The 27,442-nt window shown below is 38.8% G+C and overlaps 1 protein-coding gene across 12 annotated transcripts; it reads left to right on the plus strand.

The window, feature by feature from the left end:
- The first annotated feature begins 636 nt into the window (after nt 1-636).
- On the plus strand, nt 637-27,412 carry ubap2l (ubiquitin associated protein 2-like). Of its 12 annotated transcripts, none has more exons than XM_084131192.1 (31): nt 661-703; nt 1,283-1,431; nt 2,448-2,585; nt 4,873-4,950; nt 5,945-6,055; nt 7,269-7,443; nt 8,192-8,287; nt 9,424-9,469; nt 13,423-13,467; nt 13,806-13,912; nt 14,064-14,123; nt 14,211-14,263; nt 14,344-14,429; nt 15,183-15,363; nt 15,645-15,846; nt 15,938-16,260; nt 16,388-16,566; nt 16,668-16,788; nt 16,877-16,916; nt 17,986-18,178; nt 18,258-18,324; nt 18,634-18,952; nt 19,232-19,320; nt 19,419-19,472; nt 19,578-19,659; nt 19,789-20,009; nt 20,529-20,634; nt 21,827-21,976; nt 24,668-24,735; nt 24,840-25,034; nt 25,785-27,412. In XM_084131192.1, the coding sequence occupies exons 3-31, from the start codon at nt 2,490-2,492 to the stop codon at nt 25,878-25,880; spliced, it is 3,639 nt and encodes a 1,212-aa protein (XP_083987318.1). In that variant the 5' UTR covers nt 661-703; nt 1,283-1,431; nt 2,448-2,489; the 3' UTR covers nt 25,881-27,412. The 12 variants fall into 12 exon arrangements, with proteins under 12 accessions (XP_083987319.1, XP_083987318.1, XP_083987314.1 ...); XM_084131191.1 differs by lacking the exon at nt 661-703 and adding an exon at nt 713-884; XM_084131193.1 differs by lacking the exon at nt 1,283-1,431 and having other exon boundaries at nt 637-703.
- Nucleotides 27,413-27,442: the final 30 nt, after the last annotated feature.

Below are 27,442 nucleotides of genomic sequence, written 5' to 3' on the forward strand. Positions count from 1 at the left end.
GACTTTATTGCATTGGTAAATAGTTTTAGGGCACATTTTAATACAGTAGGCTACCGTTTGATGTCCCAATTTAAAAAGCATTAGTAAACCATGTATCTAAATGTAACCTAGTGTTACAATTAGCTTGTTTGAAACTCATTATGGCCTGGTTTCACAGACAGGGCTTAGATTAAGCCAGGATTAAGCCTTAGTTAAATTAAGACATTTAAGTAGCTTTTATAAAAAACAATGGCACTGACATAAACTGCTTCAGGTTAAAACAGTTGGGACTATGCTTAAGCCTTGTCTGTAAAACTGGGGGAAATGTTTGTAAGTAAATGGTGACAAACTAGTTAACCTACTGACCTACAGTTAAATTTGCAACCCTGTACCATTTTCATTTTAAACAAGTGTATATTAATGTATTTAATGTTTGTTAAATAAATAAATAAATAAGGTTCAATGTCTATTGTAGGCTATAACTTATTCATGGAATTTGTATGTCATAGGCCTAACGTTACATGTATTTGTGATATAGAGTCAAAGACACATAATAACATAACCGACATCAACTAAAGGGTAACAAATTACATAATTGTGTTTAAGTTGTTATATATGCACTCCTACGTAGTCGTCACGTGGTTGGGCTCTGCGAGTGAAGCCGCAGTGGCTGTGATAAACCACGTGACGCGGTGATCCGGGTGTCAGTGTGGAAAAGAAACAGGTAAATTTTGAGTCTTTCGCTTATTGTCTGCGCGAGTCGGTTCGGCCTTGTTGTCGGCATTGGGGAATCGATTTAGGACGCGAAAGAGTTCGTGTTTTGTTTCCTCCTGATTAGGAGGTCGATATTAAAGCCTCCTTCGGTCGGCGTTATCTTCACATTCTGACATCCAGCCTGGTCTTTGGTTAGTACCTCGCCTGTTAATTTTTTCATCATTTGGGGCCTGTAGGCCTCGGTGAAGCCTCGGTGTCGAGTGCACATGTGAACTGACGAGAATGCGCCTCACCCCGGGGGGCGTGTGCCTCCCAGTTAAAACAAACGCAAATTACTATCGTGTCGATTAATCTAACGGACGATTTGCCCAGTCTTTCATTTACGTTGATAAACTAAATAGTTGATTAACCACCGGAAAAGTTTATTTTTGGGCAGCAGGCAGCATAATGATGCCCGATAACCGGCCATGAGGTTATTATACGCAGTCAGAGCGGAAGCCACCCATTATGCAGCGCATGTATGTATTATTTGACGTATAAATAACCCTTTAAGACTATTAAAACCGTGTGTATGTGTGTGTTCATATAGGATCGTTGGATCTGCTTGTTTGAGTTTATACCGAGTTGCTTTTCCAAGGCCCATCGCCTGGACCAATCATAGCCCTTCATCTCTGAAGATTTTTTTTTTATTTTTATTAACTAAGTTTAATAGATTACAATTTGCTTACTCCTTGACCGGTAAGTCAATATAGGATTCCCAGGATGTCGATTTAAGCACCACGGGTAATGTAGGTTAACTTACCTGTTGGATGCCTATTGTACAGCTTGCTTGGCTACTTTTTTAAATGCACAAGGCGATTTTATACGCCTTTGAATGGCTTTAAGTGCCTTTATTCTTAAGCAATTTCCATGTTATATCTAGCAAATTATGTATTTGATTTTTATTTTATGTACTATATGGTGTATTGTGAAAAAAAGAACATCTTTGATGTTGACAATGTGCCTACACCTTTACCCCATGGGCTGTGTGATTGTTTTCACGTCTCCAACATACTCTCAGTGTGACAGATATATCCTCGCCCTATTCAAAGGCCGTTAAGTTTGTTTTTCTTGAGCTTTGTCCGTTCACGCACGTCGTCCGTCTGTTCTCCCGCGGCTGGTCCCGCGTGTTTCTGTCACGCTGGTTGATTCTGTGCGCGTTATAAAGTGCGCAGTTTCTTTCGGCCACCACATGCCCTGCATTTCCTCATGCGCAGAGCTGCTGTGCTGTTTGTTATAACCATACATGTAATATTGCATAACTTGCACCAGGTGGATTGATTTTGGTGTTATTTTGTCGAAATATCTGGCGTGTGGAGTTCCCCCCCCTCCCTCGTGGTTTTAAAACATCGATAAAATGAGGATGTTGAGCACCGGAAGCGCGTTCATAATTGACCTGTTGCTGCTTGACTTGTAAACACCGTTTTGTTTTCACGTGTAATAATTGCGCAATATGAAATTCCCGGAATTGAATTTGTGTCGGTGTTTTGGTAAAGTTGTGCCGTCGTTTTATGGGTAGAGCGTCAGGTCAGACATGTGACGTTGTTTACTTCCAGTTTTGGCTAATCAAAATGGCCACACAAGGTGTATCGTGTTTGTTTGCATCCATGTTTTATGTTGAGATGGTTTGCTTAGACCCTGTGATGGTTTTAGGAATGTTGTTTTAATTTTTAGTGAGCTGTTAATAACATCTTTAATCTGTTTCTCTTTTAAAGGCGTTATTCCATTGTAAATACTGTTATTTGTATATACTGTAAATGATGACTTCAGTGGGCGGAAGCCGGGCCCGGGGCAACTGGGAGCAGACGCAGGGTCAGACACAGAGCCAGTCACAGCACAAGCAGAGGCCCCAGGTAAGATTACTCGCTTTACTTTCTATTGACATTTTCACATTTCTGGGGTTCTCAGAAGCGGAAGTCGTCATTGTTGGGTAAACTTCTTTAGCGATGAAAGGGAGACGACCGCAAATATAATTTTTGTATTTCCATTTGCTCCAATAGCAAAAGAAAAACAAATTGATCGAGTTTGACGACTTTTGAAATGGGAAAAATTATCGAGAGATTGCATTCAGAAAAGGGAAGGATTTAAAATTTGCCATCAACTCCCATAGCTGTTGTATGAGAAACACTCTGGCATCAGCGTTAATTAATTTATTTTTCTTGTAATTTACTGCCAAGGTAATATAACAAAGTATAGCATCATATATGTATTAAATTTTGAAAATGTGATAAACGGTTCATAGTGTTTTGAGAGGTCTTAAGGTACTAAACTAAAATAGTTAACATTTGAAGTGGATCAAAAAAGTTCAGAGTTGTCCTAAGACAAGAACGGGTATTGTTCTAAATTCATGTATAACTTTTAGGGCTTGGCGGTATATCGAGTTTTTACAAAATATCGATATATTTTTTTGAAAATAAATGGAATGAGGCAATACCATTTATATCAATACAGTAGTTTGATACGAGCACATCTGAAAAATAGCTGAGGACGCAGTGTGAGCTCCTGCAGTGAAAGTACATAGTACAGTTTGTCCTAAACATCACAAGCTTATATTAAGGGCTTCATTAAGGGCTTCAAAATAACTGGTAAGATATAGTTAAGTTTTAAGCAGCTTGCCCTGTCAGATGCTCTGACAGATATTGTTGCTGACTGACAGATAAATACTTGCACTGTTTAATGCGTTTGAGATGTGGTGCTTTCCTCAGTGTTAAGCATACATTTGACAGGTATATTCTCCATTTGTAAATGTTAGAAATTCAAACAAATGTCTATTTCACTGTCAGGAGAGGACGAGCCTTCTGCAAGTGAATCTCCACTAAAATTCAAGCTTCCGTGAACGAGCACCGCCGCGCACATAAGCGCCACACAGACGGAGCACAATAGAATAGTAGCGCAATAATTCTGACTAAAATATACATATTGCTAAAATATTTGTTGTTGGAGAATTTTAAACCTACAAGTATATTTTTATGAAAGCGACCATTATAATGGGGTAATCAAATGCAGGCTAATATAATTAGTTTGTGCTTTTGTTTTAGTTTAGCCTTTAGTCAATTTAAAAACAAAAGCATTATTTTTGTTTTTACATAGTAATGTGATTTTTACCACCTTTTTGCACATAATATATTGCATAGCCTACATTACATTCACTATATTTGTTTCCATATCCTTCAATATCAACATTGTTTGTAGGATATCATTGGGCAGGATGTGAAATAAATGTTTTTATTATTTTTTTAAAAATTAAATAAATACAGATTTTCTTTATCCAAATGGAAAAACGTACAGAGATATTTATTGTATATCGCCATTTAGCCAAAAAATACAGAGATGATTTTTTTGGCCATATCGCCCAGCCCTAATAACTTAGAAAATGCTGACTACTGTAGCTTTTGGATGTTAAAATATGTTCTAAAGAGTAAGCCCAAATCTGTGATGCGACATTTACGGGCAGGTTACGTAGTCAGTTATGTTTTCGAGCAGTTTGCCGTTTCAACGGAAAAACGTTGGCATGAGAACAGCACCATTTTGGTGGAAAATGAGTATCCGTGGCATCCATCAGACTGAGGCCTATGCTCCGAGTCAGTGCCGTCTATCACTCAGTATGTTCTGAGTTAAACTAAGGGCTCTAGGAATAAATCACAAATCTATGCCCAAGCAAATGCTATGCCTGACCTATTTCTCCTTAGCTGTATTCTAGCTCACTTCAAGCATTGGATTGTTATACAGTTTGACTGTTATGATGTGATTGTAAAAGATTGCCAAATCAATATCCAGAGTATAAAAATTCACCTGCCCAAGAACAGAAGCTGCATTTTCTTTAAAAAACGTCTTTGTTGGCAGTATGAAACTGAAGCCTAAAGTAACACAGTTTTATGATTGATCATTTTGGAATATATACAAGAAGCCAGCTGATTTTAAAGAAATCATATTTGATCTGTAAACGAGTGCAAAAAATACAAGCTAACCATTGTACACTAATTTTGATGGTATGACATTTTTTTTAAAGTGTTGAGATGAAAGGGAATTATGTATGATTGACAGTTTTATGTTTGAACTTATAATTATTGCTGAATTTTTCACAATTAGTCATTAAATCATCCATCAGACTTAACTATTTTCTCTTTTTTGTTTCTTCAGGCCACTGCTGAGCAGATCCGACTCGCGCAGATGATCTCGGACCATAATGATGCAGACTTTGAGGAGAAGGTCAAACAGGTGAGTAGGGATCTCAAGAGTTTGGCTCACAGGAAAATATTGACAGGTTCTGCTTTACCCCCATCCCAGTTTCAAATGGTCCCTACAATACAGAAAAAGGCCATACAATATTTTTTGGGGGAAATGGCTTGACCGTAGCTTCTAATTAGTTTTTCCTTGGGCTATTTCTGATGCGCTTGTACCTGCGGTTTCATTTTCACTTGCACACAAAAGTTCCCTCACTGCTTTCATTATAGCTCTGACGGGGACCATATGTGCAAAAGTAAAGTTTGAGCTGCTACCGGATACTCTCTCTCAGTCTCACTCTGAGTTGGAGAGCAACATAAGGCTCAGACACTTCATAGTTCTCTCAATGTTTCCATCAGTCCTCTCAGACACTTTCTTTTTGCCTTCAAAATATATGGGCTAAGTCATACACCCATGTGGAGATTATTAGGGGTGGGAATCCCCAGAGGCCCCATGTTATGATATATCACCATTCACATATTACAATACTCAGCATATTGCAAAACGTTTAAAAATCGCTATAACACATTGTGATTTATTAATTTTTTTTTTAAACTGCAAATATCCGCTGAAGGAAAACTTACCAAAAAATCTTTATCCAAATGTTTTCATCTAATAAGATAAAGTTCAGTCTATTTCACATCTTCATATTCGTCTGATGGATAATGAACAAGGACTCTGGCAGTGTAGATATGCCATTGTATAGACAGATTCTAATCATCACAGCGTGCAACGGCTGGCTGGAAGTGCATATACAGTGTGATGGTATTTGCATGTCGAATTAACATGTTTACTTAGCATTATCCGAGCAGTCCGTGTTCAGAAATATATGAGAAGGTGCTTCGTTTACACTCACGGCACGTGTCTAAAAGAGAAAGCACAGATTTACTTGTGCTGTTTGTGATATAACTAAATATTGTGATGCTTTTATCTTTTTCCCCATCACTAGTGTTTACATGCTGCTTATTGCTCCTTTTCTTTTTTCCAGCTGGTTGACATCACAGGAAAGGATCAGGATGAGTCCATGATAGCGCTTCACGACTGCAATGGAGACGTCAACAGAGCCATCAACATCTTGTTGGAGGGCAGCCCTGACACGGTGGGTTTAGAGGTGGAAAGGTTTGTTTGTAAGAGAAATGAAATGGCCCAAAGATTTTTTTTCTCTTTTTTTGTAACCAGTGTTAGTGTGTTTTTTTTATATACTAATATAATATTTATTAATAATTTGATATCTCTTTTTTATTTTATTTTCACTTCTCCTTTTATTTTTAGGTTACATTTTTAATTTGTTGTGCTTAACTAGTTTAAATATATTTCTCTATAGCCCCCCCCAGTTTTAGTAATTTCCTTAAACTTAAACATTTCAGTTAGTTGCCAAAGTTTTCCATGTAATATATTTTCTTATTTCAATCACCGAAAATGATTACATTTTCATTTTGAACATGATTCTGTGATAACCGTGATCATTTTTGTCACTATAATAATGAAATTAAATGTTCATGCCATTTCATCTCTAGTTATGATCAACTAAAATCAACTAATTATGTGTTTTTTACAGTATAATATGCAATTTTCTATAAAAAAAATTATATCTGATTCTGTTCTTTTCTCTGACACGCGTTGTTGGGTGTGGAAGGTTACTAATGTGATTTATCTGTAAATTAAATTAATGCTTTTTCAATAACTGAATTCATTGAAATAAAATGAATTCTTTGATTTGAATATTTATTTGGTAATGCGTCGTGTAGGTCTTAAACTTCAATCTTAAAATGTCTTAAAAAGGTCTTAAATTTGACTTGCTGAAACCTGCAAGAACCCTGAAGAAGGTGGCTTTCTGCTGCTTGCAAAGGGACTCTTTTGAGGAGACAATGGATTGCTAGCCATTCATTTGCCCCTCAGATTGCACTTACTATGCATTACACTGCACGCTCACTCTCGCTTGTATCCCAGGTAAATCATCATCATCATTGTCACACATTTTGTTTGACTAATGAAGTCGTCATCAGCTAAAACGCATGTGCTTTCACATTCACGTGAATCGCGCCACAGTTCCAGTGCTTCTGAACTCAGACCACCTCCTACAGGTTGTCTCTGGTTGGGTACCCCGGTGTGCTCCTGGGTCCGCATGACAGCTTTCACATTACCAACATTTCATGCAAATCGTGCCCCATTTTGAACTAAACTGCCAGTTTGAAAGGACCCCTTAAACTGTCCATCAAAATTATTTAGACTGGATTCAAAGTGTCACATTTCTCAAATCTCTCTTTCATTTCCTCAAGTTTCCCATGTTAAATTTGCCTTTTGCTTTGCAGGACTCTTGGGAGATGGTTGGGAAGAAAAAAGGAGTTTCAGGTCAGAAGGAAAGCACACAGACAGAGGGAGGAGACGAAGGAAAGGAGAATAGAGATAGAGGAGGAGAAAGAGATGTGGCACGTCGCAGAGGAGGGGCCCCGCGGAGGGGCCGTGGAGCTAGTCGCGGACGAGAGTGTGAGTGGAGAGAACGCTTATGCTGCACTTGTTGACACTCCCTTTTTTTGTCTGAAATACTTCGACACTATTTTCCTATCAAACAAGGCGTTTTGTTAAATGATGCAACATTTACTGTCATTTATTAGTCTGTAGTCAGCCTTTTCTCTGTCTCAGGACAGACAGCAGCACACCACAAACCCATCACTGCTCTCTCTATAGTGCTGAAGGGATAGTGTGTGCCACAGTAAAGTTTGAGCTGCTACCGGATACTCTCTCTCAGCCTCAGTCTGAGATTAAGAGCAACATAAGGCTCATATACTTGATTGACTCAAGTCTTGTAAACGCATTTTACAAAACTTGAAAAAACCCAGATGTAAATCAGAAACTTGGGCTGCCCAGTCTCAGTGAGGTAATGATAAAGCAGAATAGATGCTATTATTCCTAAACACCAGAACTAATTATAAAATGTGTGAAAGTTTGCCAACAATTTTTTTTCTGATGATTTTAAATAAATTTCTGATGATAACAAAATAAAGCTTGCATGCCAATTAATGCAAGTATTTAAGTGCAAAAAAATAAATAAATCCAAGCAAAATGGATTTATATGCATTTAGCAGCGTTGAGACATTTGGAAAGCTCAAACTTGCAAGTTGTCTTTTTAAGAGTGTTTTAAAGAACTAATGGAGACTTAAAGGGACCGTATTTACATTTATTCTCACTCTTGTATATTTCTCAACTCATTTCATCCTTTGTTCCCTCTCTTTAGTCCGTGGACAGGAAAATGGGTTAGATGGGGCCAAGGCAGGTGGAGTTGCTGGCAGAGGAATGGAGCGAGGCCGTCGGGGAAGGGGCAGAGGAAGAGGCAAGTACTACCATTGGTTGTGATTAGGGCTAGGTGATAAAACTAAAACGTTAATTATTGCAATACAATTTTCCTTGATGAAACGATAATGTGTATGAAAAAAAGTTTGATCTAATGTTTAATGCACCAAAAGTGTAATGAAACGGAGCCACTCATTTGAACTGCACCACACGGACCATTTATCCGCTCAGCTCAAAGTTCAAACGGCAGCGCATCACGAGCATCAGTAGATGCGTTTACTCGCTGAACAAGTTCTGTCACCCGACAACTAAACAGCACTGTAAGATCCAGTGAGAAGCGTTTGAATTCAGCAAAGAGCACAAATGTCTCTGATTTAAACTAGTTTAAAGCCAGATGAAGCAGCACTGACAAACAGGAGAAGCACTGCACGCCGATACAGTCTGAAGGCTTTTCAATCTACAAATTGCCATACTAAATGTATTTAGGCTGCTGTTTTTCATACAAATACCATAGAAAACATATAGCTACATTTTAGCATGGTATTGAGTTGCTATGTGTGGTTTTAACTGGTTATCATGATCTAAATGTATGTTACTATGGAAGTAGCATCATTTTAATAACTAATAATTAATTTTACCATATAAAAATGAGGTTGTTACAATTTTTACAGATGTTACTGTTTTTGTTAACGAACATAAATTTACTACATCTTAACTCAAGCTACTGTCAAAAGTGCATTTCTAAGAGGTAAAATGTTATATTAATATTGCAGCCTGCCCTGCAATTAGATATGTCATCAAAGTCAGGCAACACAATAGCAACCATTAGCACATCCAGAAATTAAGAAATTTAATTATATTTATTTTAAGGAAAAATTACTGGAAAAGTAAAGAATTCAAAAATGTGAAGTGTATGTTATATTCTGACTATAAAGAGTAGTTTAAAACCACAATTGACGGTCTGGTTTCTACAACTTTCACTTGGGAGCAATAATCTGCCTTTAAACTTGAAAGAAATTAAGAGTTTACTTTTTTTGTGTGTGATAATTATCGTTTTTGACTGACATGAACATTTTTATTGTAATAATTATTTTTGGCCATATCTCCCAGCCCTAGTAGTGATTAACAAATAAATAGGATGATGTGTTTTGGTTTGACTATCTTCCTTTCCTGCAGGTGGAGCTGGAAGACGAGGAGGGAGGTTTTCAGCTCAGGGCATGGGGTAAGTTTGTGTGCCTCCATCCAGGTCATTCCTCTTTTTGCATGAACACTAATGATCCCCCAGAATGACAAGTTCTGGGAAACGCTGATGGTATTCAGCTAGCTAGTAAAATTGATAAACTTTTGCTTCATAAACTGTTAAAGGTATGGCACAAGTTTTTAACATAAAGTGCTTTTCTGGGTTTAAGGCCTGCTGGTGTGCTTTTCTTGAGACTGTATGTGCATTCATAGTCTGTAAACCTTAAAGTTTTTAATGTGTTTTCCATGCAGAAGTTTAACCAGGTAAGTAAGGCTACGTTCACACTGTCAGTCCAAATCCGATTATATGTGTATCTGATTGGAATCTGATCTGAAATTATTTACCGTCCACGTTTTGTATCACAATTGTTCGGATCCGATTTGTGTGTCCAATGCCACTCTAGTTTTCTGGAATATCTGCATTGGTTTCTATGGTATATGCAGATGATGTCTTATTTACATCATGACGATGTGTAGCCGCCGCACTGGACTACTGCATCTTATGAGGCAGAAACGTTCATTTCATTAATGCTGTTGTTGCCGCCGGTCTCAAAACATGTCTCCGTTATATTGTCACTTTCTGCTTGTCCTGCACTTTGCAATGCAAGTCCCTTAAACCATGCAAAATCCGATCAGCAGTCAGACTGAAGCGGATTTCTAGAAATGTGTTTTTTTTTATATTTTTTTTTGTTTTTTTATAATGATTTCAAACCACATGAATATACCTCGAAACGGACTTCATTTCATGTGATTATTCGCCGTTCACACTTGCTAGATCTGATCGTATTTCAATCGGATATGCACAAACTGATTTGGACTGACGGTCTGAACGAGGCTTAAGAGCTATTGTGGGTTTATTTGCTGCTTTTTGGTGCTATGCCCTTTCAGGCTTGTTGATTTACAGCGTTCATTAAATGGTTTCATGTCAACTAGGGTGGGCGTTAGAAAGGTCAACCTTTGAAATTTTTTAATTATCATCACATTTATGCAAAACGCCACCTCTGGGTATGGAATGTCTATGGTTTGGAGTGAAAATGGACAAAGTTGTTACATGATGTGGAAGTGAAGCTCTGCTAAGCCCTCACATTTTCTTATTTTCACCATCACTTCCATTAAACGTGTAGCGAAAACCAATTATATTGAGTGAATTACCTTAGGGGAGTATTACAATACCGTTCAAAAGTTTGGGGTCAGTAAGATTTCATAAAGAAATTAAGACTTATTTAGCAAGGATGCATTAATTTAATTGATAAAGACATTTGTAATGTTAGTTAAAAATGTAATGTTAAATTTTTTTCAATATTGTTAAGAAGAAATGTTTCTTGAGCAGCAATTCAGCATCTTAGAATGATTTCTGAATTATCATGTGACGCTGAAGACTGATAAAAGTAATAATGCTGAAAATCAGCTTTGCATCACTGCAATAAATTGCATTTCAATTTTATTAAAGTTAATTTAAAATTGTAATATTTCATAAAATTATTGTTTTTACTTGATTTAATCAAATGAATGCAGTCTTGATGAGCATGAGACTTCAAGCTGAAAAAAAAAATGACAGACCCTATAACAAATTCGTACTACTTTGGGTAAAAATTTACTATAAATCTGAAAGTCTTTTTGGGAGGGATCTACATCACAACTGGTTGAGGTCAAGAAAACAATAGACGACAACTGATTTTCTTAAGAGATATATTATGGAAATAAAAAACAACAACGAAATGCACAATAATAAACCCAAAGCAAAGTCACATATTGTAAATGTACAAATTACCTAAATCTATCTATCTATAAATACAAATATAAAATTAATGGTTATATGAGCCTGAAATGTTGCATGCAATGAATGTTGTGATGCTTATGACACTGTCCATAGGTGAAAGAAGAAACCTTGTAGACGATGTAGATGTAAATTAGTTCAACACTGGTAAGTGTCCAAACCAGATTCAATAATACATACAGCAATTCCAGAAACAAGCAGAAAAAGGCAATAAGATACAGTGATTGGCACCGAGTCCATTCTATTTCCACCAAATACCATGCAGTAGCAAATGTTACAACCTAAAGAGTTACAAATTTTACCTAGAGTAAAAGGAGTCCTTCTACAAACAAAATATTAACAAACATTAGTATAAACAAAAAAAGGGACCTTACTTTGAGCACAATACGGTACGTTTCCCAATCAGGACATCAGTAACTGCGTTTACGCCGCCGGCGAGAGCGGCAAAATTCGCTCTCGCCGCCCTGCCAACGACGCCGTAGAAAGATTCGGGGACGCTCTGACGTAGATCGAATGCTTGGTCTTTTTTTTTTTTTTTTTTTTTTTTTTTAAACTTAATTTAAAGGGGCCACAAAGCAAACAAGCATGTTGATCGTTATTTTTGCAGACTGACCGCGAAGGGTATATGTTAAACTCATGGAATCTTTTAAATGTGAAAGTAAGAAATTGATCGATGGAAAGAACTTACCAATTATAGTGACATGTTTGCAAACGAAATAAACCAATTAAAAGCCATTTATGTGGTGTGTATTTTGTGTTCATGGTTAAGTGCTAATCTAATTTGCATTCCCGCTGAAAAACAAGCATTCTAGTGTGAAAAAGTTGCCTATAAATAGTGTTGCGCGCTGCCTTATCAAATTCACATGATCAACCTCTCCTCTATTTTGCTTGGGAACTAATGTGGTCGGAACCAAAGTTTACTTGACTACATTCTCTGGAATCCTCAAGCGGAGGACTTCTACATTATGACTGCTCATTACCATAAAGTTGACTTCAACTCTTCTCGCTGCTCTCGCCGTCCAAGATGCGCCGTGCCGCCCTCGCTGGAGGATTTGTTCGCCGCCGACTTGCATTGAACATGAATGACTTCCGGCCCACTTTGACGCTCTCGCCGGTGTGAACGCACAGTAAGGGTACCAGAGGGAAGCCATGCTTTCCTCTTACCAAACAGCTTTTATGTTCTACTACCTACTGTATTTAAACTTAACAAAAAGTAACAATAGTAACTATAGAACAGTAGTAACATTTAACTTTTACAACCCTAAATTTTTGAACGGTAATGTATCTGCATTAGCGATGCATTTGTCAGTTATAGTCACTAAATGGCCACCACACAGTTTTCCCGAATAAACCCCTCATGCTCCACTAAGAAGAAAAGCCTCATTGAACAAATGGTTGAGCAGATATGGTTGATTAATTATAAATAGTTATAGTATTGATGGTAGTTTTATTGCAATATAATGTTTAAATAATAAATTTACAATTAAGTTATTTTTGTCAGTAGTTTAATTTTTCTATATATGTGAAGATGCAGATTTTTTTTTTTTATGTGTTGCCCAGCCCTAAAAGCAAACAAGATGCATTTTAATATCTTCAGTGGCATCGAGTATTGAATGTGTTCAATGTGTCTTTCATGCTTTTTAAAAATCTCTGAATTTCAATGTCAACTTTAGCATCTTAGTTTGGCTATATTTTTATTTTTTTATTTACATAGTGAAACTGCAATATCCTGTAGTCTAGAAGTGCTGATATCCCATCTATGCCATGTCATGCCCTGGACTGATTTTCTGATTCTGTCAAGGCCATTTGTGGTCACTCTTTGATGGTTTCCTTCAGGCTTCTTAACTGGCGCCTTTCGCTTGTTTGGTTTGAAGTGTGCGTTTGGAGTTTGCATGTTTGGTTTTCAATTCTGGACCTCCAAGTACAAGTTTAGCCTTGTATGAGTTTGTAAGTCACACCCCACTAGCTTAGGTGTTTCATTCTAAAGCTTTTACGCCTATAGAGCAGGTGTGGTGGTTTGACCGGTAATGGACGCAAGCATGACGGTTGCCATCGCGCTCTCTCGTGCACACACACAAGCACACTGTTCACACCATGCACCCTCGTCTTTCTGCCTGTGTTGAGATGCTTGTAATTCTCCTTGTTGTTTCTCCCTAAAGCCAGATTGATAAGGGCCCCAGATATGATTTGTCAGGAGATGAGAGGTGAGTTAAATAAATTTATTAGCGTGTTGGTTTTTGTTTGTGTAGGATCAAAGGGTTTATTAGCGATTAGTTGGTTACTGAAGAATGCATCTGAATTTGAGATTCATATGTTTAGCTTCCACCGGGTTGGTTTCAGAGTTTGAGAATGATTGGAAAGCCCATTTGTTTCTTTGGTATAATTGCAATCAGCACATTACGACAAAGGAGTGGTTTTTTTAGGTCATAGTGGAATTGTTGGAGTGATTTTTCACTTTGTTTACTGATGGGCACTGAGTGAATGAGGGAAGCAAGAAATGACTTCAGTGTTTGCTCAAAAACAATTTGAACTTGTTTTTTAGTACGTTCAACCCAGCGGACTACACTGAGCCAGCTCAAACAGAGGAGAGCTACACAAGTGGAAGCACTTGGAGTAACACAGGCAACCTGGAACCTGAGGATGGAAACCGTGAGTAATGCTTTAAGTGTCTCTTGTAAACCCCTCATCCAGTTTCCATCAGTGTTGGCATGTATTCAGGCTGAAGTACACTGAACATTCTATTACAAATGCTTTTTTTAATGGACTGAGTTGCTATTCTGACCCAACTTTGTTTCCGCAGGGCTTGAGTTTACAGGTGGAGAGGGAACAAACTATCCTCGCAAGTTTGACTCCGCCCCTGGTGAGTCTTAATGGCTTGACCAGACTATTTTGTAAAGGATTTGTTCACCTGTTGTCATTGTAAGTGAGCTGAGTGTCTGTGTAACAGGTGCTTGGAGAACTGCCACGGAAGAGTGGGGCACGGAGGACTGGAATGAGGATGTGAGTATTTCAACAGAGACCAAAAACCTTCTTTCCATTTTAAGACTGAGTAAATCTAATTCTTGGTCTCTTCTGTCTAGCTGTCAGAGACCAAGATATTCACTGCCTCCAGTGTGGCGTCCATGCCCATTCCACAGGAGAATGTCACCATTACAGCTGGACAGAGGTATGCTGGTGGCTTTTTAAGGAAACATTAAGGATTTAATTGATCTATCAACGGCATCTGTGAACTTTTCAGTTACCTTATGAAATTATTTTGGCCTGTTATTTATCTGCCTACACTGCTGTTCAAGTTAAGGGACAGTATAATTTTTTTAAGTCACTTTTTCTCACAGAGGCTACATTTTTGATACAGTAAAAACAGCAATATTGTGAAATATAATTACAATTTAAAATTAAAATATTTTGAAATGTATTTAATTCATGTGACTGAAGACTGAGCTGTATTTTTAGCAGCCATTACTCCAGTGTCACATGATCTTTCAGAAATTATTTTAAAGTGCTGATTTGGTGCTCAAGAAACATTTGTTAAAAACTGTTGTGCTGCTTAATGTTTTTGTGGAAACCGTACATTTTTCAGATTCTTTGAATAGAAAGTTCAAAAGAACAGCATTTATTTTATCTTTTGTAACAACAATGTAAATTGTCTGTTCTGTCACTTTTTGATCAATTAATGGATCCTTGCATCCTAGTCCAAGTATTCATTTCTTTAAACAAATATACATTAGTGTTCAAAAGTTTGGGGTCCGTAATAATTTTGTCACAACATTTGAAAGAGTAAGTTTCAGCTTTAAGGAATGCAATTTCAACACTCAAAACCACACTGATATGCTTTCACAGATGTGTACATTTTCCTGATGATCTGCTGCAGTCATAGCATTATGATAACCTTATTGATGTAAGCATGTTTGACGTTCAGGATTGATTTGGCGGTGTTGCTGGGGAAGACGCCTCCCTCCTCTTCCTCAGAGGCAGAGCCTGCTTCGCTTGAAGGCCCACAGCCGCCATCTCTGTCGCAGTCTCTGGTGTTTAGCAACTCAAAACAGACAGCATCACTGTCCCAGTCCTCCTCCAGTGCTCCTTACAGCCAGCACAGCATGGTAAGCCAGGTGATAAATGCTCTGTCCTGTCTTAGCGGTTGATAAAATGTGCATTTTGCGGAAATTGGTTTCAGTTGTTTTTCCTTTTTTATTAAGGGTCAATTTGCTGTAATTATTTTTTGGGGGGCATATTTTAAGCTCTTTTTTTTTTTTTACCCATAATTTCTGTATTGACCAGTCAGCGTCCAGAATTGGAATTTAGTTTTTTAATAAACTGTATCCTACCTAAAGTAGCTAGAGGCACCCAGACGCTTTTTAATTGCTCTTTGTCCTTTCCTCAGGTGAGCATGCTTGGTAAGGGTTTCGGTGATGTTGGTGATACAAAAGGCACCACTGGAGGCTCCACGACTGGTTCTCAATTCCTGGAGCAGTTTAAGACGGCCCAGGCTTTGGCCCAGCTTGCGGCCCAGCACTCACAAAGTGGACCGCCCAATGCTGTTCCTTCTACCTGGGATACCAGCCCCACTACACTGGGGCAATACGGTAAGAGGGCCAACATGGTTTGAATTGCTTCTATGATTGTTTAGCCCTCTCTGTGAAGTCTTATTTTTTTTGTTTTTCTCTGTGCTGTCAGATATAAAACCTCAAACAGAGCCTGTGCACAATCCCTTCACCAAACGGCAACCCTACCAGCCCACCTCCACTTCCTCCTCCATGATGGATGCCTTCTTGCAGAACAAAGCCACGCCCACTTCTACCACCTCATCTCTGCTCCCTCAGTCCACCCAGTCATCTTCACTGCCCCAGGCCGTCACCACCCCTGTCTCCAAGCCCTCGGGACCTGCCCCAGGTCAGCAGAACTCTTCCAGCCCAGCCGACCTGCAGGCGTCCAGCCCCCTCCCCCTGCAGCAGCACAAACTCAAACAGCAGAAGAAGAGGGCTTCCATCACCACCAAGGTCATGATTCTACAGTTCTTTCTGGTCTCAGCTAGGACTGTCATGATTATGAAATTTGGCTGTCGGTCAGATTTGCCTTCTAGCGTTCCATCAGTCCTTTTTACTCAAATGTTGTTGTGATTTACAGATTCCAGCCCAAGCGGTGGAGATGCCAGGATCTGCGGATATATCCGGGCTCAACCTGCAGTTTGGAGCATTACAGTTCGGCTCTGAACCGGTGCTTCCTGAGTATGATACCTCGGCAGCTGTCGCCACGACGACACCAGGCAACCAAGGCCAGAACAGCCTATACACAAGTGCTAGCAAGTGGGTATCTCGCATCACTATATCCAACGACTGAGACTCTTGAATGATGCAGTAACACAATCACAGCCTGACTATTGATTGGTTTTCCGGTTTGTCCACAGTGAGCAAGCAACAGCCCTGTCCAACCCTAATCAGATGGAGCTATATGAACCAAGAGCCAGCCAGACACGGCGCTACCCTCCTTCTGTGTCGTCCTCACCACAGAAAGACATGCAGGCAAAGGTGAGACAGAGTTGCCTATCAATGTACCACCATAAGTCTTGTGAAAATGATGCTTCATCTAAGCAAACCTTTTTTTTTCTGCCCACAGAATGGGTTCAGTTCGATACAGACGTCACAATCTCTGGAAGGTATGACAAGCTTTAACAAATGGTTTCAAAGTAAAGGGCCGTTAACATCAAGGAAGATAATATACATTGCAAACCCATAGTTAACATTATTGTTTTCTACGATAATATTGTAATTGTGGTTTTAACGATCTGACATTATCAAGTATGTCCCTCACTTTACAAAAACATACTTAGAGTGCATACACTGCATGATGTAGCCTTTTCGGTTTAGGCTAGACCAACACGTATGCCCATTTAGGCATGCCCGCAGCATTTTTGAGTATATAGTATGTATATAGTATATCTGTGGGCATACGTATATATACATATGCCAACGTATGCCCGTTCACACGAAAATGCGTTTTTCCATTCCGTTGCGCTACTCAATAAAAATTCCTCTTATGATAAAAACGTAGATGAAAGTTAAAAAATCAGTTTAAACTTGGGAGCTTTGGGAGTCAGTTGTCCACGGCAGTCCTAAACCTGCCAAAGTACGCCACAATAACACACTCAGCAAAATTGTCTGATCATCGTTTATCGACAAAATAGACAAAAAAATGATTACTGATATTTTCTGGTATCGTGCACACCCCTAATGTTAACTGTAAAAAAGCGTTACCCTTTATGATTAGTGTCTTAGTTTCACGTTACATGTAATTACTGTAGATTGTGTATAATTACATGCAACTAACCAAAACCACACCCTAACCCTATAGTAAGTACATGCAGTTAGTTACTCGGTACTTCATTATATAATTACACTAATACAGACACCTTAAAATAGTTGTTAATCATTATATAATTACACTAATACAGACACCTTAAAATAGTTGTTAATCATTCTAATTCTGTGACAATAGGAAAGTGCACATCACAGATATAACGGTACAGTCAAATATCAATTGAATCCATTTTTTATGATTATCCCCCCCCAGCTGATAAATGATAAAAAAAAAACATTGACAGCCAATCAGAATCCATCCCACCTTAGAGAGCTCCATTTGAAGCAGCTGAAAGCGTAACTGTGTACATTAGACCATTATCATCCATTGGTGTGGATGCTGATAGTTACTGTTATTATCCCTGCCAGCTGCAGCAGGCTCTGCAGTGTCCATGAAACCGGTGTCCGAATCAGTCGTCCCACCATCAGTTTCCAACATAACCTCATTGGCTGACCCCTCATCAGGTCCTCCTTCCCTGCTGACTACATCCAATCAGACGCCTCTCAGTGCTCTCGGGCACGAAGATGCCTCTTCCAGCTCACTGGCCTCTCAACACAATAAGTAAGCCATTTCGTTGTTGTTGCTTCAATTTAGTATGTATGGATCAGAGATGCTAATAATACTGCATGTTTCCCATCAGCTCCCACCCTACACAGCAAAACAGTTTGGCACCTTCTTCAGTTCGCACTTCAAACTCAAGTCTGCTGGTGAGTTTGCAACTAAATGCACTTTTTTATATATATATATAGATATAGATATAGAGCAAAGTCAATGCGAAATCCGTATTGTTCCCTATAAATTTCCATTTATTTAAATTTCCTTGGGCTTGTTTTTCATGACTCACCTGTGTACTATATAATTTATTTTCCCCTGAAATGAGTGTCATTTTAAAATGAAGTTCTGTTGATTTATGATTTGTTGATTTATTTAAACAAATGGCTGTTTGTGAATCTTTTATTTATTTGTATTAAATTATCTCTTTTGCTCACTGTGATCTTCCTTCAACTTCATCTCAGCACCCAAATGTGGATGCTGATTCCAGCTTACACTCATCCTTCTCCTCGGTATCTGTGGCTCCATCTTCAGTTCCCCCACCCTCTTCAGCTACTTCAGCAGCCCCCATCTCCCACAGCGTCCCTGTTGCCCCCTCTTCATCTGTCAGTTCGGTCTCAGCGCAGTCCGCCCTGGGCCCCGTCAGCAGTCTGACCATGGGATTGAACAGTGTTGCCGGTGTGGCTTCAATGGTCCCCCCTTTGGCTGCTGCATCTTCATCTGCTGCCTCTGCCACTTTGGCACCTTCATCTGCCTCGTTGTCTCGCAGTACGGCTGCCTCAGGTAAGAATTGCTGTTATTAGTGTTTTGGATCAAATATGACAAATTGTATAGGCCTATACCATTGCATAAAAGTCCTCTTCCTATGATAATGTTAAGTAAGGATCCTTCAGAAAGACTTTTTAGAATTATCTTTTTTTTTTTTTTTTTCTCATTCACGTCATTTTCGACTTGTACAACATCCCTTTCATTATCTCCGAGATATGTAAATTTGTGAAATGCTTGATATAACTGGATAAAACCATTTCTACATCTTTTAATTGTATGCTGCTGCTTCAACAGGGAAAGCACCTCCAAACCTGCCTCCTGGAGTGCCGCCACTGCTGCCCAACCCTTACATTATGGCTCCTGGCCTGCTTCACCCATACCCAGTGAGTGTTTGGCCTGTTTTTTTGTTTGTTTTTTGCTGCTGCATGCTTTGACATATGTGGTATCTTGTTTTAACTCACAAACCTCTTATGTCTTGCAGCCTCAAGTTTATGGCTACGATGACTTGCAGATGTTGCAGACCAGGATACCACTGGTGAGGGCTTGTTCCTGTTTGATAAGCTGAAGTATTTGACATGAAAGCAACAAAAATGGGTTTATTTGTGACGCATGAAGTTGTCATTATTTTTGCCTTATGTAGGACTACTACAGCATCCCATTTGCCACTCCAACCACAGCATTGACTGGCAGGGAAGGCGGTTTGACGAGCAACCCTTATTCTGGTAAGATGCAGATTTATTTTCCATTTTAAATTTGGTTTGTGCATTTTGTTCAGCATCTGGACAGGGAACCCAGAGGTTGTGAGCCCAAAGCTTCATTATCTGAAACAGTGTCTGAAATCTTTCTCTTAGCTGGCGACCTGTCAAAGTTCGGTCGTGGTGACGCCTCATCTCCTGCCCCTGCCACAACGCTGGCCCAGCCTCAGCAGACCCAGACACAAACACACCACACTGCCCAACAGCCCTTCCTCAACCCAGCCCTTCCACCAGGATACAGCTACACCAGCCTGCCCTATTACACTGGTGTGCCCGGTCTGCCCAACACCTTCCAGTACGGCCCTGCCATGTTTCCGGTAAAAGCCTGCTCTGATCCATCTCAGTCCCTAGTATTAAAGCAGGGTTCCTCAAACTCGGTCCTGGAGGGCCGCTCTGTTTAGTGTTTAGCTCCAACACTGATCAAACGCACCTGAGCAAGCTAATCAATGTCTTCAGAATCACTAGAAACTCACAGCTAGGTGTGTTTGATCAGGGTTGGAGCTAAACTGTGCAAGACAGTGGCCCTCCAGGACCGAGTTTGAGGAACCCTGTATTAAAGTATATCTTTGTTGGTGGCATAAACACATTTACATTGAAATGTGACACCTCTGATTTATTTGTTTCACTACTATAACTGGATTTCTGTTTATATGCAGGATTTAATTTTACCAATCATTTAGTCTGCTTAAACTCTTGCCCCTCCACAATTGACTGCAAGCATTTATTTTTGAGTGCACATCTCAATCCAGTCAACAACTTCTGAACTGGTAGTGAAGAGATCTATCTCTTTAGTTTAATTGTGACTTTTAAGGACCGTTTCTGAATGTTCCTCCCAGGTGGCTCCTACCTCCTCCAAACAGCATGGTGTGAATGTCGGTGTCAATGCGTCAGCTACAGCCTTCCAGCAGGCTAGCGGTTATGGATCACATGGATATAGCACTGGTAATGCATTTTCTCACTTTCATGCAACCTTTAAAATGCAGAAAAACTTTCAGATGGAATGATGTTCTTACAACAGAATCTGCAGAGAATTAGTTTACCAGTTTGCGAAAAACTCTACTGACTAGTAGGTCTCAATACCATCTTGTTCCTCTGGCTGAGTTTAAGCCATGTTTAACTAAACTTTCTCAGTCACCTCTAAACCCTACATTGGCCAAGTTTGATTCTTTTCTTGTCTGTGAAGTTCAAGCATGAGACAATTTATCTTATTAAAGGTACAATCCATAGTACTGCTTGTTTGGTTTTGCAAAACCAGATGACCTTCGCAATCACAAGTGTTCTGCATGGAGTTTTGTTTTGTGTCGCTAAGCTTTAAACATTGATCCTACTTGTGGGGTAGTTTTAACAATTGAGCATCATACAACTTGACTTGGAGTGTCGTGGACTGAAATCAATCTGCAGCTTCAAGAATATGGCCATTTTTGAACATTTTAAGAGCAATCATCTACTTGAGAATCTGTACAACTATTGAGTCCCAACTGTGGCATTTAAACTATTCAGGGTTTGCCCACAAATAGTCTTAAGCACTTCAAAGTGCCGCCAGTGGGTGGGTTTCTGTGGAACCAGTGATGTAAGGAGAATGAGGTGGGAGGGAGGTCGCTTGATTTAGGGTGTTGGGTTCACACATGCTTTCCACACGCTGCTTGCTTTTGACCATCCACCACTTTTGAGCACTGTTTTGTTGTACCCTCCCATTCCTTTGCTCTTACGCTCTCCCTCAATCTAACACATCCATCTTTTAAAATATTGTCTCATACTTTAGATTCTTCTTGTTGTTATTGTTTCTTCATTCTTTTCAAGTTCTTCATATTGTCTTTCCTTACATCTTTTCTTGAAATTACCTTTTTCCTTAATGGATATATCTTACAGCTTCATCTTAGTCATTCCTAATGTTCTCTCTTTTTTGCCCCATTCTTATTTCTCCATTTCCATTCCTTTGGTTGTAAATTGTCCATCACTTTCATATCTCCTCTTAAATGTTCTTAACACCACCAGTACTCCTTTCCGATTAGGCCCCTCCCCCAGCTTGCTGCATCCCTGTGCCCCGTCCCCTTCTCTCCTCCTTCCCTCTGGCCCTGCCTGGTGTGTGTCTAATGCTGTGGGGCTGTGGCTGTGTGTGTCTGACCGTTTGCAGGCTATGAGGATTTGGGCCAGGCTTCGGCAGGGAGCGGGGATTTCTGTAAGGGCGGCTACGGCACTGCCGTTGCCGCAGCCGCTGCTGCCGCCGCCGCCGCTGCTTCTGCACAAAACAAGCCCGCCAGCTCTGTCACCGGGCCCGGAGTGGGTGAGTGCAGCCTCACGCTAAACCCCCCAATTTCCTTGTTCCTCCTCCCTTTTCTTTCTTAAGCTCTCTCTCTCTCCCCTCATTTGCTCCTAACTTACTCCTGGTCGAGCTTGATGAAGCCGTCACATGCCTCCTCGTCTCCGATGGAAGGAGATCAGGAAACTCTGTTGAACCTAGGAAGTTCTGTACAGGGTGGAGGACACTGAATTCACACTTCCTTTAGGTTGAACATCAGGGTTGTTACACTCGTGACATAAGACAGTGACAGTCTTTTCTTTAACACTTTCAAAAAGGGTTTCGATGCAAGAAGCCAACTGTCCAAAAATGCATTAGATCAGATTAGTGGTTTTGTTTGAGCTGCCTTTTTCAGTATTTGATCAAATATCGGCAAGTTGTTTCTCTGAAATGGACTACTGTTTCTTGTTAAACGAGGTAAAATATCAGTTCTAATGAGAGCAGAGGTGGTCTCATTTACTAATTTATTTTATTTATTTATTTATCACTTAAAATGATTTATGCATTATATTTTGTTAATAGGTTTTTTTAATCTTGTGAACATTTTGTCAGCTTGATTGATCTGACCTACATTTGTGTTTACACTTGTTGGCAGTGTTCTTTTTCAGGTTGGTTTTTATGAAAGCTGTGTGTGGTTTTTTTTTGTGTTTTTTTTTAATTGCATAATGGTCAACAACATGCTTTGGTTAAATTAAACTAAGAGAAGTCATTTTGAAACTATTAATGGGGATATTTGTGAATAAAGAATTTAATATAAAGATGCATAACTTTTTGTTTTGTTCAAGTACTTTACTACAGAATTGCTCTAAACCATGAGACCAAAGATGAGCTTTACTGTCAAACATTGTTTTCAAATGTACCAAAAATACTGATGTTATTTTATGCTCAAGGGAATTGTTCTCAACGTCCTTGAATGTTTTAAATGTTTTAGTTAGTCACTGAATTACTGAAGTGTCATTTTATTTTAGTTTGTGTGAAAGCCCCTATTATTTGTCCATTAAAATTAACCCTAATTAACTAGCCACCAGGGTGATCCCCCTAGAACTAAATATTCCCCTAGAACATTTTTTTTCTGGTTGCATTCGTTCTGCCAGTAGGAACTCTGACAGACTTGCGTCCTGCCGCTCTGGTTGTTGTGCGGGACATTAATTTTGTTGGTGGGCAGGCATTTATTTTGACATCGCTGAGCCTGTTTAACAGTCCTAACTTGTACGCTATTAGATAGAACTGTTAAACAAAGTAAACGGTATTCGAAAAAGTATTATAGTGTTGGCTGTGGGGTTGATGCCCAATGTCGCTAGCTGAGCAGAAATGCATCATGTTTTGCTTGGTCCCTTCAAAGTTGTGTTGGATTTCCTCTTGGACTTTGACGTCGGTCCATCTATCGCTGTTTTCCATGTTCGTGAATATAGGTTATAAACTGGTGGGTGCATGTTTTTTGCATCGTTTGGCCAATCAACGTTCACTTGCGTCACTGGTAGTTCCTGTTGTGCTGGGTTAGATCCTCATCTGAATTAGGAGATAATTTAGTTCCCCCAAAAAGCAGTTCTCAGTTTCTGCATTGCGCACAAGCCAAAAAGCATACTTCCGCCATTAGTTATAGGAACTATGAAAAGATTCCTTCGGTGCAAAAGCCCCTAATGTTAGAAGAACCCCTTACAAATTGTAACTTTCAACTCCATTGCTTCTGCCACTGTATTTTTCAATGTTTCTTTCTTTTTTTTTTCCAGAATGTACCAAAATTTGTATGATTGGCGAGTACATGACTCTTAACTGAATCCCTACGATATGCTTATAAGTGTTTATATTGGGACTATTTTAGACCTGCTCTGGGATTACAACCACTGTGGAGTAGCCCAATACCTGTGACTTGTCATACAGACAGGGTTCGTACAAGGTGCTTAAAGTGGTTTAATTTGACTTTTTGAAATGCAAGTCCTGGAAAACACTCAGCCATATTTATGAAAAGGCACTTGAAAAGTGCTTGAAATATATAATTATTATTATTTTATTTTTTATTTTTTTACAGATAAATCACAAATACAATCTTTTTACACACTATTAAAACTGTAGCCTGATACTGCTCAAATATGTCCAATGTATGATACAGCTTTCATTCTTCAGGTCAATCATTCATGGAAATATGAGTTGAATGTTCTTCCGCAAGACGCATGCAGTTTTGGTTAACCGCTAGAGTACCAAAAGTAACATCGTAATACCCTTTTAAGTTATTAGTATTTTGATGGTTATGTACTATTTTGTGCCTCATGCACATTGCATGACATGTTGTATGTGTGGATTTTCATTTATTTGCAGTTTTGCGCCTCAATCTGTTAGCCTTGAACTGGTACCGATCTATGACAGAATGTGGTTCCACAGATAATGAGCAGTTTTTACACAGCTGTCCACCTAAAAGCAGTTAAGGAATATGTTCCTTTTAAGTGTCACATTTTAGCATTCCTCACTTGCTGAATTTGCTTATTTTTACACTGGTTTCTCCAATCATATGCAAGTCAGAATTATAGTGACTTGGTTAACTATCTCAGGTACAATTCACATTTATTTGTGTAGCGCTTTTCACAATACACATGCATTTTCTATAAAGCTGCTTTGAAACGATGAGTCCTGATGTTTTGCTAGTTTCAGTGATCACCATTTCATGTGTTTTGACTTTAGGAGTCTCGGTGACATCAAGCAACACGGGAGTCCCTGATATTTCAGGGTCTGTTTACACAAAGACACAGGTGAGCACCCTCGTCAAATTTTAATTTGATTAACTTATAAACTAAATTGAGGCGCCAAGCATGTGGTTTCACAAATGCTAAAGTGTCTTATTCTGTCCTCCCAGTCTTTTGAGAAGCAGGGTTTCCACACAGGAACCCCCAGCGCTTCCTTCAGTTTGCCCTCAGCACTTGGGAGTGGCGGCCCCATCAACCCTCCGGCTGCAGCGGGGTACGCTCCGGCCCCTTACATGCACATCCTGACCCCCCATCAGCAGCCACACTCTCAGCTGCTCCACCACCACCTGCAGCAGGACGGACAGGTGAGCTTGAGCCATGCTGCCGTGTGTTTACCCATCAGGCTCAGGAAATAAAAATCCTTCTTTAATGCTTTTTGTTGTTGATTTATAGTTTTATAATTATTTTCCCCTTCCAAATCAAAGCTTTTCATGTTGCTTGAGTTTGAATACTTTTAAAAATGGTTTAATTTTTATTACTATTAGTAGTAGTATTTTTAGATTTATTATACCTATTTTCTCCTTCCAAATCAAAGCTTGTCGTGTTTGACTTGGAGTACATTTGTTTTAAAAAATATATTCTATAATATAATTTTTTTTTCCCCCATGTCTTAGTCAAATTGTATTTATAATTAAAACATTTAAATAAAATGTGTTCCTTATCTTAAACACTATTTGATTTAAAAGGGGGGAAATAATAGCTGCTATAATAATAATAATAATAATAATAATAATATTATTATTATTATTATTATTATTATTATTATTATTATTATTATTATTATTATTATTATTATTATTATTATTATATGGAATACCTTTTATTTAAATGCAATGTATTAAATCAATTTAAATAACAAAAGGTATTATATTAATATTCTATTGTTATAATATATAATATTAGTTGTTATATTTCCCCCACCCCCACATGTTTATGGCTGTTTTTAAATCCTTATGGGTAGGAAGTCTATTAAAAGAATGTGTTTTTAAATATAAATGTCTAATTTTTACTATTTGAAATTAATTTTATTTCAATTTGATTGTTTCTTCTTTCAGGGTGGCTCTGGACAGCGCAGTCAGAACGCCTCCATTCAACAGAAATCGCAGATCAACAAGTCGGCATACAACAGCTACAACTGGGGAGGCAATTAACCCCCCTGTCCTGTCCTGTCTGGTGTTCCAAAGGCTGGATTAGTGGAACCTTTTTTTTTTTTTCTCCCCAGATACCTCCCCCTTTTCTTTGTCCTCCACGGCGCTCCCTCTCCTCTCTCCGCACGGTCACCCTGCAGTACCAACCCCATTCCACTGGTGGCACTGTCCCGAGAGAGAGATAGCACTGTAAGGCGCCGCTTGAGGAGGGGGCACGGGGGAGAAGTCTTAACGGGGAGCGTGATATCGCCAATATATGGATAGTTACTTAGGCCTTCATGATCGGAGTATTGAGTATTTGGAGTTTGTATTGTTCAAAATGCATAAAAGCCCAGAATTCCCCCCCTCCTTTTTTCTGGAATATGTAACATAGATCTGTTTTCTAAAAGGACAAATGTTTAGTTCTTTTTCCCCTTTCTTTTTCCTTTTACTGATGGATATAATAAAAAGAGAGGGGTTTGATAGAGGGAGAGAAGGCAGGATTTTTTTGTTTTCCTCACATCGTTTGTTATTTCTTTCCTTTTCTGCTGCTTGCTTGATCAGCACCTGCAATCCAGATGTACTTGCACCTCTTCTGTTTCTCCCCCTTCAATGAGTTTTTACCAAATTTTATTTTGGGAAAAAAAGGAAGATATCACTCTAAATCGGCTAGTGCAGTTGTGAAGTTTATTTTTTACCAAATATAAATAGATATATGAAAAAAAAAATGTATAGGTGAGTTCACAGGCTTTGTTTCTGTACTGCGTGTGTATGTGCATGTGTGTGTGAGTTTGGCTTTATTTTGTGTGTGAATGAATGAATTGCATCATCAGGGTGGCCAGTATATGAATGTTCTACTTATAGAATAGGCTTCAATGTGTATTCCTTTTATTGGAGCCTTATTGTACTCTCCAGATGTGAGAAGTGCACTGGTCACCTTAACTTAAGACTTATTTTCTGCAAACTTTTTTCTTTTTTCTTTTTTTTTTTTCTTTACCACCCTTCATGTTGCAGGGAGATTGGATTACGTTAAGGCATGATTTTTGACCTCAGCGTTTTGCCATAAGCGTGAAGTTTCTCTCATTTATTTTGGGATTGAGGTCACTTTTTTTTTTGGCCACCCTGTGTCTTTCCACAGCCTTTGTCCTTCTGTCATACCTGCAGTCATTCTCCTCCTGAAACGCCCCACCTTCTGTCCCCAAATAAATTCTTTTAGTAATATGATTATTAGGAAAGTGCTGATGGACAGAATTGTACTATGGTTTTTTTTTTTTTTTTTGTCAGTGACTTTCTTTTTGTACTGTGCGTTTTAAAAAGATTTAATGGATAAACTTGTCTTGTACATATATATACATATATATATAAACACAAGTACTGTAGTCTGTTTGATGGCTTCTTTTCTCCCCTCTCGAATCCTTACACAGACTTGTTAGCATTTTTGTTTTGTTTCATAATGTTTTTTTATTTTGTAAAAAAATATATAAATATTAAGTAAATAAACAAGAAAAAGACATTTTCATCATTTTTGGATGTGAATGTCTTTTTTAAGAAAACTATGTTTGTGTGCCTTTTAACTGCAGTCTGCT

Source organism: Abramis brama (assembly GCF_963993115.1).
Source record: "Abramis brama genome assembly, chromosome: 12".
NCBI classification, from domain to species: Eukaryota; Metazoa; Chordata; class Actinopteri; order Cypriniformes; family Leuciscidae; genus Abramis; species Abramis brama.